Genomic DNA, 23,829 nt, shown 5'->3' with positions numbered 1-23,829 from the left:
GGAGTGGGTCAAGAACATGCACTATGAGAGGCCAGCAAGGCCAGTGCGAGCGCAAACCAGAGGGCGCAAATTAGAAGGCGGACGGGCTAAATAGAAAAAGATCATCGAATGCGGATTTTGCTGGTTAATCGTTCAACACTCCCTGGTTCCAGCTCAGGTTCCGGAACTATGACTGGATCTGAGCTGTAATGTATCAGGTTTTGGGTCGAGGCAACGGGTGACCATATGATATCATAACCGAAATATCTAACAAATCAAGGGTCTGGTCGTACCAGGGTTAATCTTCCCTAATTCCGCATGGAAGAGGGGACACGCACGCCACCCGCGATCGACAGATACTAGCGAGGATCAGCATGGAGCCGGATACTGTCGTGCAGGTAAAATGCTGTCCTTCCCAAGACTGAGGCTCTCATATCGATCCAACATGTCGGAAAGACCCAAGCCGGGATAATCCTGGAGGCTCTGGCCTTCGCCAATGCCGTGGTACTTTTCATCTCGGTTGAGCTTCTCCAAGCCCTCCGCGTAATCATCAAAACGCGAGTGGCCGCGGTTGGTCGGTTCCTCGTCAAAAAGGTCCTTTAACTCGTCCGGGACGGAACTGGCGTCGCGAATACGATCGCCTTGCGCCTTAGCTCGAACTGATTGTCGGAAGATATGGAAGAGATTGCGACCCAAGGCGGAGCGACTAGCCACAATCGATAATGCACTAGCAAGGGATAGGAAGTCCTGGTCGAGGACATTGAATGATTGGTGCTCCATCATCGTGAAAAGGGCCAGAGTGATAGCGTACAGAGCGAACGGGTGGGCCCGACTCATTCCGTACTCGCGACGATGGAGACGAGTTAGTGCTGCAATACCCTGTGCGGCCGACTGCGTTACATTCCAGGCAGTGTATTTGGGTTCTGGTGAATATCGTGGGCTCTCGGGCGTTTTCGGTGCATCGGAGGAGTTGGAGGAGTCATAGGGGACGCAGCTGAACAGATTTACAGCGAGAGTATGGAATCGCATTCTTGAATGAGTCGCGTGAGCCACTTGCTGAAGAAGCATAGGAAAATAGAACCCTCCAGGGCTACTCACAATAGCAATATTAAATGCGGCGGCATCGCACCATCAAATTCATCCGGCAACAACTCTTTCCACCGGATCAACCGCTCGTATAAATCCTCGCGACTCAACTGCTGATGTCTTTCCTCGCCAAACATACTCCGCGAGATATCGCGCGCAATGGTCGACAAATTACACGCCTCATCAAAGTACAAACTGATCTCAGACGGTCGCGACTGCCGATGCGTCGGATACGGTCTCCAGAGAAGCTGATCTTGACCAACATCGCGACCAACACGAGGCATATTGACATGGGCAATGAGACAAGGGCGAAGAAAGCCCGTATGAACCATCCTGCACCTTGTTAGCTTGTCAATCCCGAGCGCAGTTGGTTGTGTTCACCCACGTATCGATATTGAACAGTCCCCACGCCGTCCGCCGACACGAAGCATCCATGTCCCTGGACAATTGCTCGCTAGTAATGTGCGGACCGGAACTGCCCACAAGTCCGAGCGATTCGCCCATACGGATGGCCTCATGAAGCATGATATATCCCAGATCATCGTCACGAGACATCGCGTACCGCTCATACATCAGAAGGGTACCCTGCAGCGTAGCCAGGCTGGGTCTGGAGGGAGAATCCGCTTTGAGTCGTTCTGCTTCAGCGAGGAAGTCACATCCTTTGGAGGAAATGTCGCCGGGGATGACATATGCTTCAGAGAATTCAGAGAAATACTGAAAGCATCGCACCGATCAGCATCAGAATCATTCAAGCGTTGGAGGCTCGAACGAGATAAAATGGTGAACATGAACAAACCCCAAAGCAAGGCATATCAAAAAGAAACAACTTGAACTCACACAGGCATTACTCAAAAGCGCATTCACCAAAAATGCACTACAAAATTCCCCCTCCCTCGGCCAGTCCCACCAGGAGCACCCATATACTTCAAAAACACATCTTGATCCAAAAACGCATTCACAGGATAATCCCAAGTAAAATACAACGAGACAAGATGCGAAACAAGATCATCATCATTCGTCACAGCCGTCCAAGGCTTAGCGGGGACTTTAATCGGCGCCTCATCGCAGATATAGTGGAGATCCATAACTTTACTGCGAAATGGCGGCTCGGTTCCCTCGACGTTAAAGATATCTTTAACATCTTCCAGTTTGGAAATGGTGGATTGAATCTTTTCTTTGTCCATTGGCGTTCTGGCCGTGTCGCTTGCTGCTAGACTCGAGCCCGAAGCACGAGATGCCGAAGTCGATATTGAAGTTGAAGTCGATGCTGAAACAGAGCCCGTTTTCATCGCGGGAACTAAAGAATCAGAAATATCCCCTGATCCCCCCTGCTTCCCCTCCTCCTCTTCCTCTTCCACTCCCAATCCCCTCAACCCTCAACCTCCCACTCAAACCCGAAAGCGTCTCATCAATAAACCCCCCTAACATCCTCAGGCCCGGCACTATTATCCCGAATAAGTTCCAAAAGTCTCAACGCAGCACACGAATCCGCCTCCCGAACCAGTGTAAAAAGATCATTTAACAAATCCCGATGATAAGATAATTCATCAGCGGTTCGCTTCGCAGCGACTCGTCGTCGCTGATCGAGTGATTCGTCGAATAAACATGTTCGGTGGAAAGTGAGACAATTGGTGCATGGTGGTGTACCGGAACATTTCCTTTTGGACTTTTTGCATGCTAGACATGCTGTTGAGACTCGTTTTTTCCATGGGGTGTTTGTACTTGTGCTGCCAGTGTCTGGTATTGCTGTGGAGCTTAGGTTGCCGGTGGAACTTGATGATATACCTCCTGCAGCTGGTGCAGCGGTTGAGCTTGATTCTTGAGTTGATGTTGAATTTTTGAAGGGCGGGGGACTGCTTTGGTCTGAGATTGGCGAGGGACCTGTTGTGATGTGGCGTTGGTCGGAGGTCATATCGATTGGATCGTGGGATTGATATTTGGATAATGTACTATACTGCAGGTAGACACCAACAACTTGAATGTGTACTAGTAGTAGGGCCAGTGAGATAACTTGTTTCGAGTGGTTGTTTGAAAGATTGTTGAGTGGCTATAGTGTACGCCGCAGTATACTTTAATTTCACAACAGTCGCCATATCGAGCTCAAGTTCTTGCTTTTGCCGCGGAAATGACGACGGGGGCGAGGACTCGAGAAAAGAGGCGGTTGAAAGGGATTTATAACCCAGTGAGGCGAAGGGAAACGTGAATGGGATGAGAAGCCTTAATTGGTTGTTCAGGCATGGCAAGGGGATACAGTATCCAACAATCTCTCGCCAAGGACAGCCGCAGCAGAAAATGACGGAGAGTAGAATGAAACTTGTAAAGCCCTGTACATTTTAAAAGTATGCAAGGATGCCCGAGTCCAAGATCAAGTTCTTTGACCGGGATTGAAGGGAAGTTGGGAGTTAACTACAGCCGCGGAGACCGCATTGAATGATCTTTCCACCTACAATGGAGCAGGATCGAGTACCCGGCTATTAAATCCTTGTCTCATTTTGACCAAACAGGGAAGACATCCTACTTTGGAGGCCTGAGAAATTGCCTGGCGGTGTCAAGATGACGTTTACTGGTGTTGTCGGGAACAACAACCCGCCAATCCGAGGACGGAAAAGATAGCAGCAGCAGCAACAAAGACAAAAACAGTACTTCTGGTGAGCAAAATAGCTAGTGCAGTGACATCGATGCACTAGTACAACCTTGGGATAGTCTGGGAAAGAAAGACAGGACCTGCTACTAGTTAACTAGTACGAATAAAGCAACTACTACCAGACACTCCAGGGCTGGCACATGTATAGCTACCAGTGTCTAGTATGTCAACACTACAACTACAACTACACTTCAATTGAATAATAATGAGGAGGTAGATGCAACTGCCGTACTTAAAAAAGACCAGACCGCAAAGTGCAGCCCGAAAACAAGACGCTGGATTATTGTAATGTAGTACAAGGCACATCTTTAGCATACTCCATGATTCCATCGAATGCACCTCCCAAAACCAAATTAAAAAGTCGAATCGACGACAGCAAGAAAGCTGAGACCGAGACCAGAACCAGACCGGGGCTCAATTATTAAATCTAGTGCTCCAAAATACGGAGGGAACCCTGCACAACGCAGTTCTCCAGGACGGATCCAGGGGGGATATCAATAGTGCTGCCCTCGGTGGCGACGATGATAACTGTGCCCTTGAGAGTGACGTTGCGGCCGAGGTTGACGGCACCGGTGATGGTCAGGTGGTCCAGCTCGACGATGCGGGGGATACTGCCGATGCGCTTCTGGAAGTCGGAGACCTTCTTGAAGTCAGAGCCCAGCTTGATGACGGGAACACCACCGAAACGGTTGGGGTCCATGACGAGCTGGCCGTGCTCGAGGCGGTACAGGTCGGACTTGACGACCATCAGGTCGGAGCAGGTCTTGACGGGCAAGAAGCGGCGACGGGGCACGTTGACACCGTGGGCATTCTTGAAGTGGCGGATGGCGGCACCGACGGCGGTCTCCAGCTGGTAGATGGCCTGGTCGGCCTCACCCTTCTTATCGGCGGGGATGGACTTCTCGTTGGCGATAATCTCCATCTCCAGCTCGTTCTCCTCGACAACGCGCTTGATGGCCTGGACGTTCATCCAGATGTTGTTGGTGTTGAAGTACTTGAACTTCTTGATGGACTTGAACTCGTTGACGTGCTCCTTGGGGACCTGGGCGATCTCCAGCAGGCGGACCTTGCCGTCCTGGTCAATGATGGTACCACCCTTGACATCGGCCTTGGTCTTGTCGGTCAACTCCATGATGTACTCAGCCTTGGAGTCAACCATGTGCTGCAGGATGCGGAGATCGACGACGGCACCCAGGTTGTCAGCGTTGGACAGGAAGATATACTCAATGCCACGCTCGATCAGCTTGTCGAGAGTGCCGGAGTTGTAGAGAGACTCGTAGACGTCACCGTGGCCAGGAGGGTACCAGTCTTGGAGGGGAGCATCGAAGCTCTTGGGGGCGGGAAGGAGAGAGTCCTTGATGATACGGGGGTAGCGGGACTGGTTGAAGGTGATGATGTCGACGTTGTGGCCCTCGTACTTCTTGATAATGGACTGGGTGTCCTGGTCGGTGTTGAAGGAGTTCATGAGGACGAAGGGGACGTTGACATTGAAGGTGCGGTTGAGGTGCTCGATCTGGCGGACTGACAGGTCGAGGAAGGACATGCCCTCACGGACCTCGATGACGGACTTGGGGCCAACGCAGCCCATGGAGGTACCGAGACCACCGTTCAGCTTGACGACAGCCAGCTTGTTCAGGAACTCAACGGAGGCATCAGCACCGAGCTCGTCGTAGCCGACGACCTGCGAGGGCTGGGGAGGAGCGATGCGGTCCCAGTTGACAGCGTTACCCTTGGCCTTGTCATTGAGGAAACGACGGAAGAGGGCGAAGAAGTTGTCCATCTCGGTCTCGAAGCGCTTCTTATCGGCGGGCTCGGTGACGGAGTCGGAGAGGGCGTTCAGGGCATTGCGCATCTGCGAGGCAGCCACGCTGGTGGAGGCATTCTCGAAAGCCTGGAGTGAGGCGGGCATTATTAGCATGAGGTGTACAGAAGGGCCAAAGAGGTGGTGGGGGAGGGGGATGGAGCAGAGAAGTGTCAGAGAAGTGTGAAGCAATCCGATCGAGTAGAGGGGAGAAGAGGGAGGAGAGGAGGGGAAGAACAGAAGGTGGCGATTAGATCAAGGAGGGAAAGGAGGGAGCAAACACGATGGGAGGCATGGAAAGTAAACAGAGACCACCCTGGGGAAGGGCGGAGGGCATTGCGATCCACGGGGTGGAAAGACATGCGATGCGATGGTCCAGGCAAGAACGAGCCAGCAAAAATATGCGATCTTCACATCGCAAGTACAGCAAGTACAAAGACAAACAAGTGCAACTCTTCTCTTCTCTTCTCTTCTCTTTTCAGACCAGCGGTGAGGCACTTACCATGTGGGATTGCGATTTGCCATGGTGCTTGCCGGAGAAAGAGCCGGACGGAGCATCGCCCGCGGGGGCAAGGTGAGTAGGCAGAGCCTTAGCAGCCATTGTGGAGGATTGTAGGGGGGGTTTTTTGGTGGCTGCGACTGTTGAGGATAGCAGTTAGTGGAGAGCTAGAGGAGGTGGGAGAGTGGGCAGTGGATGGACGGCGGGGGAGCAGAAAGAAATGGTCAAAAGGAATTGGGAATTGGTAGAAGAGAGGAGATTTTCAAGTCGAACACAGGGAACTGTCCAAGCCAACACAGAGGAGGGGTTAAATCGCCACGCATGTCGATCATGTCGACAGTGGCAGAGGGAGAGAGCAGTAGTACCAACAACAACGACAGTAGCCCGATAAGGCGAATTGGGGGATGCAAAGTACAGAGTACTGGGTACAAGTGACAATAAGAGGAATAGAAAGGAAATCAAGGAATACTCACAGATGGATCAATGGAGAGAAGAAAGATAGAGAGAGGAGAGAGAGAGAGGAAGAGAGGAGGAGGAGAGAAGCAAAGCAGAAGGAGGTGGGGGAGTAACGTGATATTTATTGTTCTTCTACACTTCACACTTCACTTCTCCTTTACACTCACTCACTCACTCACTCACCTACACTTCTACTTCCAATCTATACTTACTCTCCTGAGTTATTTATGGCAGTCTCCATTCATTGCACTCCTTCTCTGTTGGTCTCTGCTGATAGCTTCATAGCTTCATGCTCCACTACTCACCGCATCACCATCACCACCACCACCAGTGCTTCACCACCACGGCTGAACAATCTCCCGCAGACCCTTTCCAGACTAATTCCAGAAGGACATCCAGATTCCACATTCAGACAGATTCAGATTCCACAGTCCCGAATCCAGACCAGAGCCCCTTTTCCCTGCTCTCATCTGGTCTGGTCTTCAAGTTCTCCACCCCGCCCGGGCCCACGCGTCCTGGCCGATCATGAGCCCTCGTGCTGAAAGCAGCGGATGCCTCTCTGTTGAGGCGTCGACCCTGGAATGTACACCTACAAAGTCTCTTGTCCCTTGTACCTCGTACCGCCAGGATTGCAATGGCAGTTGTCACTCTGATTGCAATTGCCACTGATATCCCAATGCCATCTCCCTCCAAACCATGTCCCATTCAAGACACTCCCATTCCAATGTCTCTCGCTGTCTCTCTTTTGTCTCGGTGCTAGCTCTGCAACTGGCTGCTGTCTCTGTCCCCGTCCCTGTCTCCCCCCGGAGTACATCCCTCCTGGGTCTTTCAAGGCCAGCCCGGCCCAAGTGGAGCGGCCGCAAATTAGCCTCCACCGAACCCAACCGCCGCCAAAATTAGCGCCTACGTAATGCCAAATATCTGTCCAGGGGTGGGTGGATCTTTGCAGGGCTGCAAAGCTGTCTGGGATATATTTCCACCCTTTATCAGAAGCAGCAGCAGCAGCAGCAGCAGCAAGTACAGAGTGCAGGGTTCATATCCGTTCTTTGCTCCGCTTCGTGCAATGCAATGCACGGTGTGCTCGGACTACGAGTATGGTACAGCTCTGACAGGTAGCTGTACTAGTACCTCCCTAACTAACTCGCCCCAGCTACCCTGAACGTGCATACGAGTACTGTTTCTGCGCCACCGACCGTTGAGACTGGCTGCAATCCCAATCGCAATCGGTATCTGAGGCCACTGCCAAGTAGACTGCCCTGCTCAGCGCAACAATGCTTGGCTACATTCCACAACGTACCCAGCCACCTCAAATGATGATTTTTCTCTAATCTGTCCAGAACACACCGTAAACTTTATACTGTACTTATGCACTGCGCAATCAGCCACCTCTGCTTCACGAAAATTCTGCAATTTTTCTTTTTCTCTTGCGTGAGGTATCTCTCGGCCAACACACCTGGGCATATTTCGCTTGCTCCGAGTCTGCAACCCTCCGGGCATAACTACAGATTATCCAACTGAACTGCATCTTACCCCTCCACCAACTGCAGCTCTTGAAGCTTTGGCCTGGCGACTTACTAGAATTTCAAGTTCAAGTTCAAGTTCCTGCCAAGAGCGATAAGACAATAGATTCGCCTCTACTCGTAGTACTAAATTCTACCATTCTCCCCTGGATCAGTCTTACTAAATACAGTCAACCCCAAACCCAACATCCATGGGTGAATGAATCACTTCTAGAAATCCGCGACGGAGTCCAAAATAGCCTGAGCTTATTCTCAGCAACCCCCACCCTGTTTGCCACATCCCGAACAAATATCCCACAAAGACCCGACATCTCGGAGCACATCGCGCATCCCAAAAAACCAAGGAAACCGTGACCTTGGAAATATATCGAATTAGCAAATACTCATAGTAATGCATACTACGTACTACTGCTCCGTATCCGTACTCCGTACTTGCTCCGTAGCGCCCCCATCCCAACCAAATACCCGTACCGACAACCCCCAATTCTAATCCGCACGCCGCCACTGCCGACGGGGCCTAGCGCGCTCAAATCAAGCTTCTTCGCCGATCATCGAGGCAGTGCAGGCAACAGAGTTTCGGGAAGCCCCTGCTCAGATCAAAGTCAGACCCAGTCCGATGCACATTTGCAGACATGTGGGAAATTGGGGAAGACCACTGGAGTTGGGTTGGGTTGGGGTTGGGGTTGACTTTGACACCTGTTCTATGGAGTACATTGGAAAGAATTGAAGTCTAGGCCTGTCCTAGCGGATTGGACCCTGAATTTTGCACCGGGGGAGTAGGGAGGAATCCATGGATCTTAATGAATATTCAGATTCGAATGTTCAACCCAATTCCCCTGATTAAGGAGTGCGAGTACTCGCACAGTACTTTGTAATCAGATACACCACACTGCGTGAATTAATTTGCTAGTTTGAATAATAGTTCGCATCTAAATAAAGACCCCTCCTCCCCTCCATCATCCCCTCCCCTCCCCCTTCCCCTGAAACGTCTCCGTAACGCCTATCCACATCCACATCCGGATCCACATTTTCTAGTCCCAGCGTGCACGTCCACAAAAGGAGCATGGCAAAGCAGCTATCGTATTAATGTCCCTTCTCTCATTCGCGTCAACTAGTCAAAACTCATGAAAAATTATGTGTTTTGCCCTCATCGCCATGAAAAGCCCCAAAAAAAAATCCACAAAAGCCTTGCTTGCCTACTTCACTGTCTGGAAACTCCGTCCTATTAGATCGACCTTTGTAACGTCAAAGAAAGATACTGAAAGAGTATGCTGTAAAAAGGATTATATGATCTTCAAGTTAGCCCCAGGCCTCAGCTATCTACGAAGATGTAAGATTCGCGATCGGAATACTAGTAACTTGCTGCTCTGTAGATTGCCAATGACCTCACCCGGATCAAAGAGATTTCGTCGTCATGCTAGTGTCCGTCATATATATATCTCAAGTTCAAGTTGTCGCTTTGGTCATCAGTTCAGTGAAATCAAAATGCTGTGATACTAGTAAGTAGTAACAGAGAGACTCCAATTGCTTGCTGGAGCCCTGGAGGGTTGGGGCCTTCCTACTACTTCTCGTATAAGTACTATATACTAGTAGTAGCGGTTTGAAGGCGCCCCTCGGGTTCGATCAAGCAAATGTGAATGCAGCAAAAATGAATGAATCACTACCTGACCGCAGAAAATTGCTTCCTCGAGCCAGCTACGGATAAAAAAGATGCATTCAAAGCACGGGGCTTCTTTGCTCTTTCTTTCTTTCTTTCTTTCCTTCTTTCTTTCAAAATGCTCGAGTATTGCCCGCTGGTCGAATCGGACCTCCCAATCTCATTCCTGAAAAAGCTAGTTTCGGAATAAAGAAAAGTGTCTTTGCACCATATTCTTTCTCAGAAAGTCCTCGGCGATGGGGCTGAATTTCTTTCATACCGTCCGCTCTAAAAATATCGCCACCGCTTTGCCCTTTGACAGTTTCTGGGACTCGATCCGTAGGATACACTAGTGTATATGACAACCAACTAGATCTGAGTACTGGTAGCATTGTACCTTTCAGATTCCAACATTGCGCATTCAATCCCCAGTTAATAAAACCCCTTTTACATTCTTAATGTATCAGCAATCTTTCAAGTATTTCCAACTCTGAATAATCCACATAGACTGATCTAAGTTGCCTTCCATCAGGAAGGACATGTTTCAGCGACCGATTCTCTAGCACACAATACCAATTCTCCTAAGTAACGCTCCAAATTCGAAGCTTAGTGGGAGGAAACATGCAAATCCCTGCACATATATGCGACCAGGTACTAGGCCTTTCCTTATGTCCAGGCAATGGTTAATATTCTCCTCTCCGGTTAACCTTTCTCCTAGATAGCGCATCATATTTGGAATGAATTAAACGAGATTTCGGTAGATAAAAATGGCCCGGAATATTCGCCTGACGCAGTCCTCCCTCGAGCCGCTCGAAAAAACTTAGCCACATTACGTCTTGTCAATAAGGCTTTCTGTCGCAGCGCATCACCCTGGCTTTTCCACCATTTCAAGGTGGATTTCATTTTTCCTAGGACGAAGACTCCGCCTCTGGAGCGGCTTCGAAAAACATCAGAAAGTCCATATGCTATACACGTGTGCCGGATCGATTTTGGATTCAATACCTACGGAACACCATCTGCTGATGATATGCTGGACATCGAAAACCTTACAAGCTGTCATTCTTCTGTTATTGCCAAGTTCAACAACCTTAAATCCCTTCACTTCGAGGATCCACCCCCGTCGCTATCGCAGCCCCAAGTGGCAGCGTACGTGGACACGGTCGTTTCCATATTGCTTGATGTCCCGCTTGTTAATCTGGAAGATCTTGATATTTGGTTATCTGATAGAAAGGAATTCGAGCGCTTCTTCTCGAACAAGGGCGACTCCGACTCTTTGCATAAGTCAATTGAAAATCTTATGCCACGACTTCGACATCTCGGGTTAACAATCGATGCACGTACAAATACATCGAAGCAGAAAGACTCGGACATAAATGAACCCGATTTAACGCCTCTTACGACTGCTTTACTGAATATTTCTGATCCATCGTCCTGTGTATTTACGATACTTGAAAGTGCGCGAAATCTCAAAACACTCGAAGTGAGTAGTGCGGAGGTGCTGAATATCGACAATGTCAACTTTCCACCGTCTCTCCGTCTGCGCTTCCTTTCTCTGGCAGGAGTTTCTGTGTCAGCAGATAAGCTTGTTTCACTTGTTCACCAATCCATGGATTATATTAGACATATTTCCTTCCATGAGGTGCAATTGAATTCTGAAACTTGGGAAGATGTTATATGGAGACTCACATGTGTGTCGCCGCACCTTATTGATATTTATATTCAGCTTTGCGGATACTCAATCACTGGGTTGAGCTCGGCCTTCCATGAAAGGCCTGACCTTGGAAAAATGGCGTGGTCCGAGGGTTTTCTCCCCCATTTTGAGACAAACCATCATCGTGATTTGTTAGCGCTTGGTCATTTGCAACGAGAAGTTAATTTAAGAAGAGATGTGGTGGGATTAGAACCTTTCTCTGTTTCGGAGTATCAATATCTGGGTTTGGAACTTGAAGCCTAGACTTGAGTGCTGCTACTTGGACCATTTTACTTCTTAAGATAATTCAAATACAAATTTAGATGCATCTCTTTCATATAGGAGCCTACTGGTAGAAATTTGCGACCTCTTGCTGACCGTTTTAGGCTCCGCCTTTGACTAGCAGACTAGTAGCTACCTAAATGGAATAGATTGGTCTATTTATTATAATTTAGGTAGCTACTAATTGTCTACTCTTCAAGGGTAGTCAATGATAGTGGGTCATAGGGGGTTGCAGAATTAAGTTATGCCACTTCATATCCAAATTTTTATAGGAAATTGGATATATTAACCTGAATTCAGAAGCACCATGGTGCGTTTAGCAAAAGGGGTGGCCCAAATAGCAGCCCTCTAGACTTGAAGCTCGATGCCTGACCATTTGTACCCAAGCAAGGCATTTTTATTGTGCGAATGAATATGCAAAAGATGTTTACCGTGAATTAGAACAAGTGCACACAATGCTAATTGTCTCCATCCACGTTTTGCGGAAACGTGAACCGCCTTGACGCAAATAACCAATGCACCCCATTGGATACTTCAGGTTAACCTCGGAAGGCATTTGTCCGCTCTGGAGAAAGTTAGGAAGCTACGACCAGACTGTTTACTTTACTCTTGCCTTCCCAACTTCCTTCCTTGTTGATACGCGGTTGCCACAGCTACTGTGTTGTGCCTTCCGTCTCTAGATAGTAAGCAACTCTGCTCTCTCCTCCTTCTGTTATTCTTTTCTTCTCTTCTTCTCTCTAATCCGATCACCATTTCCATGCCCTCTCTCCTTGGAATAGCAGCTAGAAGGCCCTACCTTACACCGGACGGAGACAACGCTAACGTGAATGTCTGCTCGATTCAATGCGCCGTTCAAGCACCAATATCCATGAAGCATCCGTCAGTACCGACCAAGCTCGAAATCCGAAGGCCACCGAATTTCACATCGTCTAAATTGATTTCCTGGGACGCTTAACTGTCGAGGAATTTACAAGGGAAAATTGCCCAGATTCTAGCTAGAACGCATCCTTCCAATACGAAAGAGATCAAAAATGGCCGAGAGCCATGATCGAAACAGGGTGGTCCGAATCCATGGCCCAAGGAAATCGCGCAAGCTCTCCGGGAACACTATGAAACACGATTTACTCGACAAGTATTCTTCCTCTACTGCTTCGAAACCAACACATGCAGCTCCTCGTCAGGATGGCGAATGAAGAGCATACGCAACTAGAAGCTGGATGTAGGAAATCTCCCGCGAAATCCAAAACGATTGATTTATTCTGGCCTCTCCGAAATGGAGCAAGAAACTCCTCAACGTTAGCCAAAGGGGGAAAATCAATGTCCAGCAATGGATCTCGACCAAACAGCGAACTCATGGTGCTTCTGTCAAGTCTATCCAAACAATTTGCATCAGACGAATGGTAGCAGACCAGTTAAGCATCTCGGGCTGAATCGATATCCAATTCGAAGACTGTTTCCTTCGCACAACGAGTCGGACTCCATTCTGTCAATCGAGGATCTCCGGCAAATTGCAGATTCGATGGACTCCATATGGTTATCAATTCTTGCTGCTTTGATTCCAACATTATTCAACGCAACCCAGAACTCTATATTAAGATCGTCACTTGGAAGCTCAGAAATGTCGGTATCATTCTCCGAAAGGCGGTGGAAACGGTCCTTTCCAGACATTGCCCTCGGGGGATCAAGCATGCGAGACTTGACTGCTAGTCCAGAAACATACAGCAGCAGCTACGAATGTCAGGCCGGCTTACCAACTGCGTGCACCGGGGGGTTAGCTTCAATTCCCTGAATAACGGGAGGCTAATTTTGGAGAAAGAACTGGGCCATGGGCCTACTGAAATGCAATCACTACCGCAACGTCTGGCTCCGCTCTTGAAGGCTTTTCTGCTAGCCAAAGCGAGCATCAATGAATGCCAGCTGAGCCGTTCTTCGTTCTTAACGTCTGGCTTTTGGGCGTCATAACAATCGGCGTGTGCAAGAGGATCGGCAGGCACATTACTATCAAGAAACAACATGTTCCTATCCCCAGTTCACAAGTATACGAGAACTGGTTACCCACTATGCGTTAGACAGTGGGACCTGGAAACAAAAGCCAAACCCCGCGCACACCGTGTCCCGATGGATCCCCTTCTCGTCGTCGAATGTCATGGTTCCCAACATACATGAACCATATACTGTGCGGAAAGTATTTGAAAGCTATGGGATGGATCCAAGCAAAGCAAGGGAGATGACCGAAAGTCTTCCGAGTCGGCGACGTGATCGCCCCATTGGCGGCAGTCGAGGACACAAGGCGAACGCCCTGTACGTTCGCACGAGGCAAAACATTAAGCCGTAAAGAACATATCCTCCAGCCACTGTCGAGGATCTGCTAGAAGAAAATGGGTAGCATGGGCACTGGACGATGTGTAGGATATAAATTGCTCGTTGGCCAGAGGGGCCTTTGAGAGGGCGGAAGCCAATCGATCGCTAACTGTGCCACCATGTTGGTTGGAGTGGACTATGTTTCTTCGCCAGGTGATCACAGTGCCTGGTTCTCTTTCTCTCATCCCAGGGCATCATATTTGTGGCGATTCAAAAAAGCAATTCAGTGCAGCATTCAGGGGGCTGCGAAACATGCCCTTATTTGCAGCCGCCCTGCTCGGGCTGCCTGTCATGGGCAAGACGTACTGGAGCGGAAGAGCTATCCTTCCATTCCCATAGGAACACAAGCAGGAGCTGAATACATCCTACCTAATCTATAATGTCGCCACCGGGGCACGAATGAACAAGCTGATAAGGTTGGAGCAGAGATCGATAAGGTCCTGGACAAAAGTCTCCGACCCCAGGAAACAAGGCATCCACAGCCGTTTGTTTGCTTCCCTGGCACGTTGAGAATAATCTCGCGAAGAAGACTCTGGAAAAGTCTCGCGAATCAAGTCTTCGAAAAGCAGAGGCGGATGTATATTACCCGATTCAGGTCGTGATCGAGCCGACAAGCAGGATCGGCGCGAACGAACAAAATATTAAATTCGAGGAATTTATCCTTCAGTATCGCAACTGCACTATGGGTTAGCTCCCATAAGCAACATTTGGTCGTTCTTGAGGTCGGTGTCTCCGAACCCCAGAGTAAGTTACCCCGGAATATGGGTCTCTGTCTCAACCCAAACCATGGGAATGCGAACATCGCCATTGCGATCAAGCTGAATTGCAAATGATCTATAACAAATATCGACAAATGGATGTGGAATCCCATCAGCGGGAAAGCAGTTCAACGCAGCACATAGCTGGCCCACGATATGCCCAGTCAGAAGCATTCTATCGACCGATTCTACCATTGAAGAATGCTGTTGGTCGATTCCAAAAGGCCGAGGAGCCAATGTCACGACCTCGGGACTAGCCCAGAATCGGGAGGAAGAGGTTCTAGCGAGTTGAGAAAGTGTTCTGTAACGACTAGGTTACAGGTTTTTGGAGTTCTCTCTTCTCTATCTTCTTCACAGATACAGTAACACTATGGGAGGCTACTTCCCTTTTGGGCTTAGCGTGGTCCTAGCAGCCTATCTGCGAGGCCTCACCCACTCTTTTCATCTCTTCTTCACACTTAGTATCGCGTACTCAATGCACTTGTTCCTTGCAACCTGGCCTCTATTACAAATACTAACATAGTCCAGTACACCTCGTAAGCCAACCTTTCGCTTACTCCTTGGATAGGTGGTGGCAACGATCTAGATGATTGAGAATTCTAATTCCAAGCTCAATGCATCAAGACTCACTGATGACTTTCGGTTCGTCTGCAAATACTTTCGGGGAAAGTTTCCACTGGATCTATATCAAGTATTCTTCCAGGAGACCAGAAGATAGAAATCTTCTTGAAGATCGAAGAAAAAAAAGAGAGCAGGGAAACTTGAGAGTCGAAACTTTGATCTGTTTAAATATTACTCCAGGACACGATGGGTGTACCGATAGAGAAATGGACAATCGCCCAAAAGAACCTGCTTACTGCACATCCAGTCCTATGAGATGCTCAAAAATAATTTTCTTCTTACACGCTGGTTGCTCATGTATTCTCGCGCAACGTCTTAATATCGAATCCTTTGACCATACTTCCAGTTCGTCCCATGCTATCTAACAGAGAGAATAAACTGCCACCATGATAGTAAAGAAAAACAGGCCAGTCGGGTCTCACTGGCACCCGTGGACTCTATAGCGCATTCAGTGGTAGAGTTTGTAATGTAAACTGAAATCTAATTTTAAGACATTAAAATTATGATCTTTCAAGGTTTGACTTTGTTAATTCCAAGGGTTATGCCCAGTTGGTCACCTTAAGGATAATAGTATATACTAGTATTTGACACGAGGGGTACTGGAACTGCTACTGGTAAATACTAGTAGCACTGCCCTCCAGGACAAGTAAGTACCTTCGCAAAATTCTCCATTCTCAAAAATTATCACGGTGTGACCCCTGAGAGTGCTCGAGTCTACACTTGAAACTGTTTTCGTCGAATCATAGGCTATTCGTCACTGGCATCATAGTCTTCATATTCAAATATCCCGGGCTCGGAGGCCACCGGACGAGCCGGAATCCAGGTTCGCGGCTTATGGTAATGAGCATATGTAGACTCTGTGACTATAGCATTGCAGGGAATTGGTTGGAGGTCGGGAATTGGAGACATTCGTGTCGGTTCAGGTTCAGGTTGATATGTGTGGTAGGGTTGCTGGTGGAAATTCGCCGATTCAGCAAGGATCGAAGGATCACCAGCGATTTGATGCAACGATTGCAGGTTTTGAAATGAAAAGTAGGCCGGATGGCTTAGATCTACCATGCGCAGAATCTGCGCAAGGTGCCGACTCATGATAGTCTCGAGTTCTTCTTGGTGTGGTGGTAGTGGGGCCAACGGAGTTCCATCAGGAATTGTGGTCGAGGGCAGGAGATCGGATGAATTTTGTAAATCGTGGCCGTGTCTTTCTATATCAGCTGCTGATATTCGGACAGGGAAGCATAGTGGTTGAAGACGGTCAAGCTGTGAGGGAAAGGCGGTAAGCTATATGATCTCGCATATTATGGTAATGCAGTAAGAGATAAAGTGAGATTACATACCAGTTCTTTACACGATGACCAATAAGATTGGAGGTGCTGCAGCACAAGAAGGCTGGATAGGGCTCGTTTCCTCAATAAAGCCAATGCAGGTGGGCTAGCATAAGGGGAATTTCCGGTAGATCCCTGAAACAGCTTTAAAGAAGCCAAGTGGATGGACGCTGTCAAAAAAGCACAATATGCAATGAAAGGCGGGTTTGCCGAGGCGTTGGACGGAGCAAGAGACATAAAGCTGGTAGCGACATCTGCAAAATAATTCAAATGGGACATCGAGACCCGGGCGCATAAGTTGACGTAATCAGGGGGTGCTGAAGCATTTTGTCGTAGGAACATGAACATGGAAAGATGGAGCAGGGCTCGACACTGGTGGTAGACTGCGTGAAGCGATAGTAATAGTTCTGGGGCCTCGCCAGAGTCACAGAGGCTATCTCCATACAGGTTTCGTAGTTTGGCGGGGAAGGATGAATAGCAGGAGATGATTTTACTGTCCAGCGCAAAGAGAGCTGCCCACCTCCCAGTCAGGGCCACCTCGGGTGCAAGATTGTAAATAAACCGGAGATTTCGGATGAACGCTCTAGCCTCCCGCCTAGTAGAATTATTGAGTATGGTTCAAAATCCTCAGATAACCCGTGAAAAGAACATACCAGAGGCCCAATGCCTTGAACAGGGCTTCCTGCCCAGGAGTTGGCCGTGTCTCCGATGAGACGGACAATGTGTTATCAACACCCTTGGCGATATACCTGCTGTAGGGTTGGGTAATATCAGATATATCCATATCCTGATTTGAGTTTGCGAAACTATCATCAAGCACGAAACATCGACATATTGTGTCGGCCCAGAAACAAGACCATCGCAGATCACGAGATTGAGTTTTTGGCAGATGTGAACTTTGCACTTGCAAGTCGCGCGCTGCCTGTATTACTAAATCTATTTGTGCGTAAGCTTGGACCTAAAACTAGTATAGAGCTTATCTGAACCGGGATGGACTTACTGGCACCCGCCTGGGACCTTTCTCTCTGGCCAATGCCAAACCAATAAGTAGTAAGATTGGAGAGCATTCGAATAGTGTCAACAGAAGGCATTTGCAATTGAAGGGAAGCAATATGTCCTGCATTATTCGCCCAGTCCTGACCGTGATGAGGAGCGATTTGTGAGACGTCTGCCGAGTCATCAAGTCGACGCCACTTGCTTGGCGCCTGCGTGCGGCCCAAGAATAAAGAAGCCAAGGCAAACATGGCGTGCAAAACACCGGTACATAATTCGCCATTTAAATAGAGTCGTCTAGTGCGCCCTTGTTGGGAAATAATACCGGAAGGAATAAACTGTGAGAAGTAGACGTCCAGCAGAGTGAGCCCATTTGTTTGTGAGGCTAATTGAGTATCTGTCGCGAGCGCCATTATGAGATTTGATTGGCCTCCCATAGGCCTATTTCGATATACATTTTCGAGTGTGGTGCTATTGTCGTCTCTGGGCTTGGCCACGATACGTGCTTCTCGTTTTTTGCGCTGAGGATAAGCACACTCGACTCCTAAATGACGACAACGATCACAAGTTGGCAGTTCGCGGGAACATTTGCGCTAGATATGTTACTAAGTGACTGAATAATGCGTATATATGTAAATTACCTTGAACCGTCGACAGCGCCGACAGGAAAGACTGGTGGAATTCATATTTTATGGTGGGAGTGGAATATGAAGGTGGCATGAAAGGCCGCGGGCAACTCAGGAATGTAACTACAACTGCGCTAACCTTGATAGGAAAGGGCGGAAAAAGCCTGCAGATCTCCCGGGTTATATTCAAAAGCAAACAAAGGAAACCAAAAATCAGAAAACCCTCATAAAAAGAGCAAAACAATAATTTCAATCGGAAATTTTCATCACTAACATAATTCACTGAAGATGTTGGATTAGCAGGTAATTCTCTCCTTGTTCACAGACTACTCAGAAAATTGAAGCAAGACATTGGGCAAATCTCATTACTTCAAAACAATGTCGTGAAACCAATCTAGCAGTCGTTGATTCATAATGACAGCGGCTCCAACGTGGCAATGATGACCTGCCCCGTCCGCAGCAGTTAAAGTATCAAGTGTCGCGTTTGCTCCGATATTTTCTTTCACCAAGCCCGGCTGTCCCTGAAAGAAATGATCGTCGGCAGCATCACCGACATAAAGAGGACATTGAATTTGGCCCTCGAGCCCTTGCAGTGTCATTTTCTTGATCCCATCAAGCAACCCATTCAAATTCTCAACATTGAAAGACCACAGTCCTTGGTCAATGATCCAACGAAGTGTGGTGGAGTTATCACTCTGAGAGCGGAACTCATCGATCTGATCATTCAAGCTCGTCGCATCACCAGCCTCAAATGATTTTATCCACTCGGGCGGCAACAGATTATTCGCGAAGGATTTATAAATGTCCCAAAGCCCGTCCACGGCTATGACAGCTGCGAGCCGGTGTTCAAATGCCGCTGCTCGGACTGACAGGTATCCACCGAGCGAATATCCCAGCAAGCCAATACGTGCACTGTCAACCTCAGGCTGCTGAAATAGGAAGTCAACAACAGGCGTGACAGCCTTCTCCCAATCATGGATGAACCCTTGGCTCTGCCCTCGACGAATCGTTGGCTGTCCAGGTCCCTCATAAACAATGACGTTGTAGCCTCTTTCCAGCGCAGCGAAGCCAGAAACATGAAGCATTTCCTCTTGTGCGCCGTCATACCCATTTCCGAGAATCAAGGTTGGTCTGGGGCTAGAGAAACTTTCATCGGCGCGGAAGAAAATACCATGGACGTTGAAACCGTCGGCTGGGAGAATAACACGCTCCCCGGGAATGGGCAACAGTGCGATAGCCTTGTCGAATGCGAGTGTCTGTTGGGTCCAGAGACTATTGATTCGGGGGTCGTCTGGATTGCCGTGAATAAAGAAGTCTGCCGCGCGGAAATACGATGCAGCCCGAAAGTACGCATCTCGTGCGGAAATAGGGTGATCTTTAGCATTGATTCCGTCGGCCTGGGCTAGGACGCGTGAAGCGAGGCTGGCGAAGGCATCGTGAAAGCTTTCTGTGTTTCCTGGTTCGATATGCTCGGCTGCTTCCAGGACTTCACCGATATCTGCACCTCTGTAGCGGGAAAGAGCTAGAGTGCGGAGTATCTCGAAATTAAATGCACCATCCGGGCTGAGAGGAAGCATGGTGAAGAAATCTATGCTTTACGTTTCAACTTGATGGGGTTTGTCGAGGTACCTAGTAGGATTTTGTCTGAGTAAGAAGTTCCAAGGTGGCAAGATGCGGGGGAAGGATATATATGTTTTTCCGATGCATGAAGTACTAGACTACTAGTAGTAACTACTACTAGTTCAAATTACGTAGCCAGCTTTGTTCCTAAGTCGCTTTTTGGGGGGCCAATGTCCCCGAATCTGCGCGTCAAAAGTCCGTCCGCCCCTCATAATTGCGGTCGATCACTGCGTGTATAATTTTGGGTCTCATGTGAGCGGAATCAGAGTTATCACTTCTTTGATCAGTGTTCGCCAATAGAGTTCCTTGTTCAGACGTAGAGTATAATGGATTTAGACTGTGGAATCTTCAACTGTTTTGCAACTTATTGAACTCCAATCCAACGACCCTCCAAAAGGTTGGTTCATTCATTCCCATCTGCATCTCTAGTAGACCATAAGTTAGGGGCAGTAGTATCTTGACGAAATCCGAAGGTCTCATCCAGGACCTTTAAGTACAAGTCATTGCAAGCTTTACGCCCAGCCTTTTTAGAATTTAATGTCCAGGTGGATACAGCTTGAACTTGAAGGTTCAAGTTCGAGTCTGAGTCCGAGTCAGATGCCCACTAGAAACTTGTGGGTGCCCAGATGGTACCTGGACAGTGGGTCTTTTACCACTGGCACAACTACCAAAATATGTTTCGCGCCCGGTCTCAAGTGGAATTTCAAATTCAAGTTTGTGATTGTGCAACCTTGGGACATTTCGATAACCGCAATAATTGACAAAACAGCAAATCTATGTGATCTATATATATTTGAGCTACATCGAAATCCTCATTTTTACAAGACAGCCCACTTGAATCCGCCTTTCACGACACGAGTCAACACGACCAAGGCGGCACCAGCACACATTGTGGCCCCGGCAAAAATCTCCAAATAGCCATATTTACCTTTGTCAACAGAAACCAAGGCCCCGGCAATTGGACTTCCCGTAAGCACAGCGATTGACACAAAAAAGTATAGAGCTCCTGTACGAATACCGATCTCTTGGATAGGAGACAACTGGGCAATAAGAGCTGGTGTCAAAGAGACATAAGCGCCAGAAAAGAAACCAAAGAATGCGGCGTATAGAATAATTGCGACGTTCGAGCGGCCAGTGAGCCATAGCGCGAAGGTTAGGATGCCCGAAACCAGGGTTGCCACTGACATGACATTGAAGCGACCGACCCGGTCAGCAATCAGGCCGGGGATAATACGACCAAAGACACTAAACAAATTAGTATATAATGTTTTATTTGAGAGGTTTCGTTGAACAATATACCTGGTTGCGTTGAGAATCGCGACGAGATAATTCGCCAAATTGGGAGACATGCCAAGGGTCTGTGCTTGGGCAGTAATAAAGTTGAATGGTAGGAACAATCCAAACGAAAAGAGCGACAGCGAGATGACCAGAAGCAAAAATGGGATCTCCGTAAAAGGCTTGATGTATTGTCGAATATGAACTGGCTTTGGTTCGTGAACCAACCGCGATTTCACAGTAAGATTGACTATGACCAGACCCCCAAGGATGAGGAAGGCAACCGCGCGCATAGTCCAACCGAAGCCAACCTGGTCGATGAGACGGTCAACCATTACAGGAAATATGACACCGCCGATAGAGGCACCAGAGGCGGCAATTCCAAAAGCAGTTGCGCGTTTCGCCCGAAACCAGCTAGCAAGTGAGCCCAAGCAGGCGTAGTAGATGGCACTAGCACCTATAGCACTGCAAATTGCCTGGGACAGGAATATCTGATAATACTCCTTGGAGATAGAGGTCATAATTAGGCCGAACACATGAGCGAATCCACCGACAAGCAACAGCCACCGAGGTCCGTAGTGGTCGAACACCTTGCCCAAGACAATGCCCCCACCATACATCATGAATATTTGAGTGGATGCGATCCAAGCAATTGTGGATGCAGAGTAAGCGCGCAGTAGTTCTTTCTCGTAATAATTCTGAAACACACCAAGGGAGTTTGTCCAGCCGAAGGCTATGAAGAGAGCCCACCAGCTGCCAAAGGTGACCAACCAAGCATCACGCCCTCCATCCGGAGGCTCATTGGTGGCAACCTCTGTGGCCGAGGGTGGTGAAGTATGATCATCTTTCTCGACATCTGGCCCTGGACGAGGTTCGGCCAGAGTTGACTCGCTAGTCGAATTCGTATGATGCGTTGGCATCGCACGTAAGAATGTCTTGAGATCAATCTATGGGAGAAAAATAATATAAAAAAGAAATAGAATCAGATGGATGTAGGAGAAGGCAACAAGAAATACAATTGCATGAAAAGCTAACTCGTGAGGTGATAGCCATGGCGTTTCCAAAGGCTTTTTAAGGAGATGCCGAGCTCGGTGGCTTGTGAGGGCGAAGACCGAGTGCAAAGCTTGGTGGAATATGCAAGTGCGGACTTTCGCTTCGTACTTTGGCGCTGCAAATGTCCGCTTGACGCTGATTGGTGCACGTAAAACAGTAACAAGCCGAAGTGTGCGCACTGCGGAAAATGATGTGATAAAACTCTGCGCATCCCACTCCAATGTCCATTTAATCAACCTTGAGATCCGACAATAACTTTCTATGAGATTTAACGACGAATCCGCCTAAAATGAAGAATGCTTTCAAAGGCTCAGCGCGCGGTGGGAACGATCTTGCCAAGCGTGTGGATCGCCGTTTGTCAGCCATAGCCTAGGCGCCCTGACGAAACGTTAGGCATCCCGGCGCTTTCTCCACCGTTTGGCCCATATAAACCACTTTTTCCAGACTTCGATGAGGTGTGCTTGTGTAACCTCTCTGATCATTGTTGCCGAAAGGTCATGAAAGACGACACGAGAAAACGGACACGAAAATACAGAATGGACACACTGGAAAGAATAGAGTTATCAAGAGGCCCACTTAGTAAATAGAGTAATACAGAGCATAAATTAAAAAAATTTTCTACGTGCAACCTCGGAAAAAAATATCGGGAGCCTCCCATATTGGCTGCACGCGGGCCGTCGGGAATCGGAAATACCCGAAAGTCCCGTCTTTAGGCAGTCTATGAAAGGACTGACTGTACCCAGTGGCTTGAGAGAAAAAGTCAAACTATAGCCAATTAGCCGAAGGAATATGATCTTCACAGGATTGCAGCATTATGAGTGGAGACTGTCAGATCTGAGCACCGCAACATTGAGCCTCGCTAAAGTACGATACGAGAATGTAGTTACCTGATGGGTGTTCGGCTCTTCGTGATCGGGGCATGAACCTCAATAAGGCATCCTGTACTCAAAAATTGCACAACGTCAACTACTGACACGGGGATGCTTCCGGTAATGACCGATTGAGGCTACTTGATGATTCGAGGCATGCTCGTGTTCCTTCAATGGAGGCTATGCCAAACAGGCCCACGTGTTTTGTTGCGAGATTTAGTCGTCATGATTACATATTGTTCAATTTAAATTAAACTATACCGCGCAGCTTCTGCACGTCTTGTAGCAAAAGGTCTGAAATACCATATTGTCCCACCTCAGATAGTAGAGAGCGCACCGCTCTCATTAATCATACCTACCAAACGAATACAGCGGTTTGCTGAATGATTGAATGAAGACTTGGCATGTGCAGCAAGTGCTTCGTCGTAAGCTTGGCTTTTTTTTTAGAGTGGGTTTCTCCATTGCGCGATGTAGCGTTAATGATAGGTTAGCCTTCAAATCTTGGGATCGAAGTTGGATTGTGGCTTGAATAGAAGTCGCCATTCGTCGGTAATAGTACAATGCTGACAGGCCCCGCTACTTGGCCCCTTCATAGTCTCATCGATTTCGTATTCAGCATTCCGCTGCAACAACGCTCCAAACTTTCAAGGCCGATGGAGCTCTGGACTGGATATTCAGTGGCGGGAAGTTTCTGATGCAGATGAGATTTTAGTTCAATTCATAGATAGAGAGCGATAT

At 48.3% G+C, this 23,829-nt stretch overlaps 5 protein-coding genes across 5 annotated transcripts; all 5 read right to left on the bottom strand.

Moving 5' to 3' along the window:
- Positions 1 to 348: 348 nt before the first annotated feature.
- On the bottom strand, positions 349 to 2,249 carry N7509_007969 (fungal specific transcription factor domain-containing protein; the record flags this gene model as incomplete). The annotated part of the gene is made up of 4 exons (XM_056632606.1): positions 349 to 1,009; positions 1,078 to 1,398; positions 1,451 to 1,757; positions 1,973 to 2,249. The coding sequence occupies 4 exons, from the start codon at positions 2,247 to 2,249 to the stop codon at positions 349 to 351; spliced, it is 1,566 nt and encodes a 521-aa protein (XP_056488157.1).
- A 1,887-nt stretch (positions 2,250 to 4,136) lies between these two features.
- Positions 4,137 to 6,111, bottom strand: ugp1 (UTP glucose-1-phosphate uridylyltransferase; the record flags this gene model as incomplete). The annotated part of the gene is made up of 2 exons (XM_056632605.1): positions 4,137 to 5,600; positions 6,013 to 6,111. The coding sequence occupies 2 exons, from the start codon at positions 6,109 to 6,111 to the stop codon at positions 4,137 to 4,139; spliced, it is 1,563 nt and encodes a 520-aa protein (XP_056488156.1).
- A 9,969-nt stretch (positions 6,112 to 16,080) lies between these two features.
- On the bottom strand, positions 16,081 to 17,439 carry N7509_007967 (fungal specific transcription factor domain-containing protein; the record flags this gene model as incomplete). The annotated part of the gene is made up of 3 exons (XM_056632604.1): positions 16,081 to 16,611; positions 16,668 to 17,250; positions 17,309 to 17,439. The coding sequence occupies 3 exons, from the start codon at positions 17,437 to 17,439 to the stop codon at positions 16,081 to 16,083; spliced, it is 1,245 nt and encodes a 414-aa protein (XP_056488155.1).
- Positions 17,440 to 18,639: 1,200 nt separating this feature from the next.
- Positions 18,640 to 19,851, bottom strand: N7509_007966 (alpha/beta hydrolase family protein; the record flags this gene model as incomplete). Its single annotated transcript, XM_056632603.1, has 1 exon — positions 18,640 to 19,851. The coding sequence occupies one exon, from the start codon at positions 19,849 to 19,851 to the stop codon at positions 18,640 to 18,642; it is 1,212 nt and encodes a 403-aa protein (XP_056488154.1).
- Positions 19,852 to 20,712: 861 nt separating this feature from the next.
- On the bottom strand, positions 20,713 to 22,222 carry N7509_007965 (MCT family MFS transporter; the record flags this gene model as incomplete). Its single annotated transcript, XM_056632602.1, has 3 exons — positions 20,713 to 21,139; positions 21,194 to 22,116; positions 22,205 to 22,222. 3 exons carry the CDS (start codon positions 22,220 to 22,222, stop codon positions 20,713 to 20,715), a joined length of 1,368 nt encoding a protein of 455 aa, XP_056488153.1.
- Between the last annotated feature and the right edge of the window lie 1,607 nt (positions 22,223 to 23,829).

Source organism: Penicillium cosmopolitanum (genome assembly GCF_028827165.1).
Source record: "Penicillium cosmopolitanum strain IBT 29677 chromosome Unknown utg000008l:1.0-4398992.0:1.0-4402845.0, whole genome shotgun sequence".
Classification (NCBI taxonomy): Eukaryota; Fungi; Ascomycota; class Eurotiomycetes; order Eurotiales; family Aspergillaceae; genus Penicillium; species Penicillium cosmopolitanum.
Note: the sequence above shows the minus strand (reverse complement) of the source record. Positions and strands in the feature narration are given on the sequence as shown.